At 40.2% G+C, this 7500-nt stretch overlaps 1 protein-coding gene across 1 annotated transcript in view; it reads right to left on the minus strand.

The window, feature by feature from the left end:
* Positions 1–2601: 2601 nt before the first annotated feature.
* LOC138004091 (uncharacterized) overlaps positions 2602–7500 on the minus strand; it is a 70031-nt gene continuing 65132 nt past the window's right edge. Inside the window, exons 15-17 of the mRNA XM_068850494.1 lie at positions 6964–7089; positions 5929–6285; positions 2602–3715 (exon numbers count right to left, since the gene is read on the minus strand). Of these exons, the coding sequence (XP_068706595.1) occupies positions 3075–3715; positions 5929–6285; positions 6964–7089 (1124 nt within the window). The 3' untranslated portion in view covers positions 2602–3074. The remainder of the gene's footprint in view (positions 3716–5928; positions 6286–6963; positions 7090–7500) is intronic.

Below are 7500 nucleotides of genomic sequence, written 5' to 3' on the forward strand. Positions count from 1 at the left end.
TTCTTCCGCGTAGATAATTCTCCATATTAGCAATGAGTAGAAGATTCCTGTTAATTTTTTTGTCTTCAGAGTATGTTTTCACATCAAATGGATTGCGTTAAGGTTTTTGAGCCATTCATATGAAAGAAACATGGTTACGTTTCTGAAAAAAAAAAATAAAATAAAATACATGTTGATGCCCACAACATTTAAAGCGGTAAGAAATTCTGACCCTACTTAACGGGCCAGAAAAGAATTAAGATTTTCTGATTCCATTTAACAGTAAAAAAAAAAAAAGAAGAAGAAGGAGAAGAAGAATCTCGAATCGCCTTTCGTCTATGGTAAATGACTTAAATTTTCTGAATAACACAGTGCATGACCTGGAAATATAGTTTAAATACTTCTAACCCAAAAAGGGTAATTCAAGAATTATGTCGTCATAAACCTTCAAGTTCCTAGTAATTTGCACCCATTGATTTAGCAATTTCCCACTCAAAAAACTGACATTCTATGAATCTCTTTTGTGACCTTTATTTTAACCTAGATTGTAAATTTGTAGATCCAAGTGCAAGAGGCCATTAGTGTATGTATAGTAAGACTAGTCTATTTTGGTTGAAAAGATAATTTGCTGGCCGCTTAATAGAGGTAAAAAAGCCATAAATAATGACCTTGCAACAACGAAAAGGAGGCCGCGGCCCCTTATCTGGATCGGGTTCATTGTCACCTTCACAAGAATTTTAGGGTGGCTCTGAGTGCGCTACGGAGAAAAAAATTATTTTTCAACTTTGCAGAAAGTTTTATGTCAGCCTGCTTATCACTTTCCAGCTATAAAAATGGGGTTGACCGAGTTTAAATAGCTATTTCACTGCTATGGTGATTTATCACGTCACTTTAATAGATGCATCGTACCAGGTAATTATCGTTGTTTTATTTGCTGTCATAACCTTTCTGTTACATGAAACAGTGTTGTAGAAATTAATGTTTTGAATCTAACTATCCCTCCAAATTGTTGAAAACTCGTTTGAGCCACTTAAAGTCTTAACATTTCCTACGTATTTCTAACAATAAGATTACAGTAACCGTTAGCGTTATTGTTAGGTCAGGGCCAATGCGGCAGTCTATCCCCACTTGAAGAGCAACAACTTTTGGGGGACACTTTGTGACGTTAATTGTCTGATTTACGATACACGAGTGATGTTGAAGTTGGTGAGAAGAGCATGGGGACACCTCGTGACGCATATTGAAAGTCGCTCGCATGTAATTACTTGAGTTTTTGGACGTGGGTTATCGCACTTGAAGCATGTTCTTGTAAATGTCACCACACACAGCAATGCTTCATGGGAGGAATGCAAGATACGGCATTTGAAAAGCAACAAGGAATTTGGACCCAGCCTTAACTCGATTGAGACGACGAAATTGAAATTAATAACATTGAAATTGAATCGAAATTGTCGACACTTTCTTGATGATGAATGATTCGAAACTGACTGGAGATAGAACACCTAATTTTTCTGTCGACTTTGCGGCCCTTTCCTTTGCCTATTCACCCATAGAAGATACCTTTGCAATACGAGCATTTAGCCTGCATGGAATGGGTACCGACTCATTTCTTAATGGATTCTTCCGAATCTTGTCCCGACGTGGTCTGCCAACTAAAGAGATATTGTGTGTAACAATAGCACCATTTCGTTGGTGGAAGTAACAAGTTTACAGGGGAAACTGTGCGGCGGAGACTTTGCCCTTTGGAGCGCTGTTTAACCTTGAATGACACTATTGAGGTACTTTAAAGTCGTGTACTTTTATTATATACAATTTTATTTAGTCTTAGGTTTTGCTGATATTTCATAAGAAGAAGGGAGGGGGGTGAAGGGCGGGGGTGTTGCGAAGAAAATTTAATGGTTGACCTGCCAGTCATTCTAATGCATGCGCAGTTGGGTCAAGAGCAAGAGGTCCTTTGGCTTTCTGTCAGATAAGCACATGTTAACGCAAGATGAAATTAAATTGTTGCGGTTGTTACGGATTCCTTTTTCATGGATTTTTGGCCGATGAGTAATTTCTGCGAGCACTGCCCTCTTTGGAGGCAAAATTAAGCATAGAGAGAAATTAGGGTCTGGTTAAAATTAGTATTGGTTATCATACATGGATATCAATTGAATTAGTCTACAAAAGTAATGACGAAAAGAACTGTTTTGGGTTGAGCATGTTCGTCTTTGTAGTGTAGTGGTGAAGATACAAGACTACAGATCGAGAGAGTCTGAGTTTGAGTACCGGTAAAGGCAAAGTACAGTTATTTGTTCCCTTAACACCATGTTTCAATGTTAAGGCTAAATACAGAAACCAATAAGTAAAGAAACCAACAAGATGACACCAAGTATTAAGAAGATGTGTTGAGATGCGTCAGACAGAGCTTGAGCGAAGGTATAGGTGTTTTCAATCCTTTTTGGGAGCTTGATAGCTGCTTTAAACTAGGTAGAGTGCATATTCAACTAAGGTAAAATGAGAATCACCAATTTAACCTAGGCCAGAACGGATTCAACCCGAGATCAGATTTGCCTGACAACAGCGCAGCCCAGAGGGGGCGCTTATGTGTGGTTGAACGAGACGAAGGAGTTCATGCAGACACAAAGTAAATTTATTTATTCAAAGCTTTATGCTATTGCATCTCATGAGCTGAAGAGAATTCGGAAAGTTAGTCCCATTTTATAGTTTGACTTGTGACCTTATTAATTAGTCTTTTAACAGGGTGACGTAGTTGTGATCAAGTAACATAACAAGGCAAACTTCAGCCGAGCTTTCATTTAAACGCAAGCAGGTTACTTAGCACACATTCAACTATCAAAACCTTTATTTCACGTGATAAATCTTGTTTTATTCATGTTTCACTGATAGGGTGTGGCTTTTATCTCTTTCCCGTCTAGATCGCTATTTCTATTGAAGATTTTCTTTTTCTTTTTCAAGGCAGTAGCAGTATACAAGACACTATAGTAGATGATAATTATGGCAACAACTGTCGGCAATCGTTCAGTTTAACGATTCTTGAAAGATGGAGTAAGTTGAAAATATCATTGCGCTTCTGCTTCTTTGGCGAGTTCACGTTAGGTGGCACATATTACACTTGCATCTTCGCCATGGCCACAGTTGTGATTTCCCCAGCCCCAATGACTGCAAGATGACAGGGAAGCCTCTCCGCCCTGGCAGCTTACATCATCTAACCAAATTTTCCCAGAACCCTGGCCGTACTGTGCACTGTGGAATTGATGAGATGCGCCGGGAAAACCTAGCTGACGGCACACCACATGGGCATCATTGATATCCCAATGATCATCACACACCGTGCCCCAGCGCCCGCCGTAATAAACTTCAACACGGCCATAATAATAGCCACCGTTTGCCAAACGAAGGTTTGATGAGCCATACCGACACTGCACACCCGCATCTCCACTGTGGGTGCAGTCATGGTTACCCCACCCTCGCTGTCTGCAGTCGTAGATGTGTGACTCGCTGCCTGAGCACGCAACGTCATCCATCCAAATAGCACCAGTCCCCTGGCCATAACGGGCGCCAGTGTAAGCGCTGGAGGCTAGTCTTGAGAATCCAAGCTGCTTGCATGCCACATTAGCGTCGTTGATGTCCCAAGCATCATCGCAAACTGTTCCCCACTGGCCATTGTACAAGATTTCAATTCTTCCATAATTTGAACCACCTCCTCGGAGACGAATTGAACCAGGTTTGAGAACTATAGATGTTGGAATATATCAAACAAAACTATTAGAGAGGCAAAAACTATGCAGAGTGAGGCAATTTAAGGCTTGGCTAATCTTTGATGAGTTTTCTGGGGGAGACATTTACTGTCTCTATAGGCCGGTAATATGTTATTTAATCAGCCAAAAGATCGAGAATGAGAAAGGGGCTTCATTTTTGCGCTATTTCTCGAAGAAACGTTTGAAACACGAGATCCACAAGGTTTTAGCGTAAGGCTTTTAAAGGGAGTAGCGCAGCAATGACCAGCGCACACTAATTGTGCAATGCGGTCTGCGTCATTTAATTATTGTCTCTTTTTTTCAGAATATGGTCTGATGTCTGTAGTTGCACTATGTGACTTTCATGTATTCTCTCCGTAGAAAGTCTACTTTACTTTGGTCATTTCACTTGAGGAGAAGAAAATACACGAGGCCTGTTGTGGAGGACCACCCGGCAGACCAACCTATCGATCAGTCGGTCTGTCCGTCCATCCGTCCACCTGTCTGTGTGTATATCTATCTATACCTAACACATTTAATTGACCACTCCCCGTAAGGGCTTTTCGGGAGGATGAAGGCGCGGCTTACGACATACCGACCGATCGAGAAGAAACCAAACAAAATTTAATCGGACTTTAAGAACCTCCTAAGATTAGCTTTAAACAATAAATTGTTTTAAATTTGCTGCTCAAAGAATTATGTATAGTAAAGTAAAGGAAAACTTTATTGTAATCTACTTATTTCCGTCATAATCCAATGGCTGCCTGGCTCCTCTAGCTCCTATGGTTATTCCGGGCAGCCAGTACTCTGTATAATATATTTTATTCTATTTCCAATATAATGGTTGTTTTAGTATGAGTAAAAATAAAGGTCGTTGACAGACTAATTATAGTAATAAGTTATCTCAACGATTGTGTAAGATTTTGAGCGTTTGAAATTGAGTTAAGCAGTGAACTTAAAAAAAAAATTACACTTTCACTTCGTGTAAATTAAGCATCCAATATATTCTAGACATTTGTTTTCGTACAGAAAAGATCGTTCTCCTTCTGTGCAACGCTTTCAATAACAATAACAATAACAATAACAATAACAATAACAACAACAACAACAACAATAATAATAATAATAATAATAATAATAATAATAATAACAACTATCTCGCTAATTGGCGTCGCAAGAAACGAACGACGAACCGAAGGCTTACTATAGCACCTCTGGCTGCCGCTATACGGTCCACGTATGACCTTGGAGCACAGCTTACAGCCAGCTGAAATCAGCTATATGTTGGCTTTTGCTCCCAGCAGAGAAGAGAACCAACACAAACTCATCCCACCTATGGCGTTGAGTTCGGGAATTGAACCTGGGCCACAGTGGTAGGAGGCGAGTCCTCTCACCACTGCGCTAACCCTGCACCCAACATAAAAAGGAAAGAATTATAGGGTATTGAACAAGCTAACTGCAGAAGCTGCCTTCTGGGCGTCAAGAATAACCCTGTCTGGAATCTCAGAACTTTTTTTCCCATTGTCCTTATTACAAGAAGTCTATATCAACAGCAACAACACTTCAGTTATTGTACCCACAACAAAAACTTAAAGTTAACTTACAAAGAATACTTTTGATTAATAATTAAATAAAGGGTATCGACCCCCGTGATATAATCATATGCTAAAAATGCCAGGAAGGGGAACTGCCATAGAGCAATACGCGATGGTCTTGAAAATGCAGCGTAAATTCGCTTCCATCTACGTAAATTTCATAATTTCTTTCAGAGGAACCCAGCAAAATGCTGTGCGTGTACATTCGCTCAAGAGTTTGAGACAAAATGGTGTTGTCTATATTTCAGAAATTTACAAGGAAAATAGTTCCAACCACAAATGAGACGTCTATTAAAAAAAAAAATCAGAAATTTAACAGACAAATATTTTGGAAAACTAAACAACGAAGCTTAGCGTTGCGCTTCTATTTCCCATGCTTGGCCTAGATTCATTTATATAACGCCTCCATTGGGAGATTCAGCACGCTAATTGTTGTAAAAGCCAATCAAAACAGAGCTATTTCAACCTCTAGGAAAATATGATACTTTTTCGGAGGAAAAACCTGTTCCTAAAAATAAATCTACCCGGGAAATGGTTAACTTAAGGAATTATTGGATAGAGGCTACCCCTGGTGATATAATTCGATATATTAACGTAACTGAGGCAAAACATACCTTTGTATATTGCTTTGAACCCGTAGTATTGAACAGAGCCATCAGTCGTAAATCTGACGTAAATTTGGTTCGTAGAACTTACAATTGGTGCAGGTCGGGTTCTGCCGCTAAATCGACCAATCAGAGCAGCGGAAGATGAGCCACCATCGTACACATATACGTAATCAGCATTCGTTTCCGTTCTGAAGGGCCCGACGAAAGCGAGTTCTAATTCTGCATTTGCTGAGATAGTCCAAGAGCAATCCATACCAGAAGAATAAATGGTGTCCACACTTGACTGTATTAGCCCACTTTCATTATTCGCTTCCTGTGCCAGAAGGACATTTGAACACGTGGTTTGTGCTCTTAAAGTGGGAGCTGAAAGTTTGAAGTGAATTCATTTAAGCCCGGCTTTTACTTGTTCTACAGCCATATAATAATGCCGAACCTGGCTACGGATAAGTTATCTGATGGTTGCCAAAGAGGCTGCTACTCTGGACACTACTTATTGCCCCAGGAGGGGTCTTGTCTCACAGTATTTTGTTGCGATAAAAGTTTTCATCTTGCAAGTACAGCAGATTTCTTAACTGGGCAACGTGTCTTGCAATTCGTCTACCTTTCGATTGTCGAATGAGGTCATAAATCTCTTTGGCTCGTTCTATGAAACGCTGCAAAATAAATTGTAGGAGAGATGTTGGACTGCTCAATATTTGAAAAGTTTGTTTAAGTGCTGCCAGAGGAGTTGGAACAAGTAAAACCAACTTCCACTTCTCGACGCTATTGAGACAACAACAAAAAGTGAAAATTACACTTTTTCGCCCGACTTAAATAGAAACTAAAATACAAGACAAGTTGCAGGAAAAAACGGCTAGTGTAACGATGGCTAAAAGCTTCTCCGAGAGACCAAATTATAAGTTTTATAGTTTAATGCCAACACCCTCCGCGCTTGCTCTTTTCCTTTGGTCAAGAAAGGAGGCTTGTACACCCGATCTGAGTTGGAAAAGCACCTCATGTTAAACGACAGACAACTATTACTACAATGCAAAGTGAACTAACCTTCACAGACATTTTTTCCGTTTCCTACATAGCCTGGTCGACACGAGCAGCTGTAAGACCCGGGAGTGTTCAAACAAGAAGCAAGCGAGTGGCATGAATATGAGCCCAGCTGACACTCGTCCACATCTAGTAAAAAAGAGAATTGAATAACTGTTTCACTCCATGCAAGTGCAAGCTGCAGAATACCCTGCTACTTAAATGGATTTCACTGGGCGAGAATGGCCTTTCCAAAAACTACCATAATATTTAACCTGAACTAAGGCTAATAATAGTGCAGCTCGGGGGCGCCAAGAGCACCAGCGGAGCACCATGGGTAAGACATTTTGGGAACTCTATCGATGCGAGAAATTTTGGTTATGACGTAACGTACGCCCGCCCGTTTAGAGACGTTCAGTCATTTGGGGTAACGCTAAACCGTTTCACATTACAGTAAGCTGATCAATGTTACGGTAGACCATTGCACTTTACGATTAATCATTTGCAGATAACATGAGCCAATTCACACTACTCTGAACCATTTGTAACGTCACTGAAGCA

This window comes from Montipora foliosa, chromosome 5 (assembly GCF_036669935.1).
Source record: "Montipora foliosa isolate CH-2021 chromosome 5, ASM3666993v2, whole genome shotgun sequence".
NCBI lineage: Eukaryota > Metazoa > Cnidaria > Anthozoa > Scleractinia > Acroporidae > Montipora > Montipora foliosa.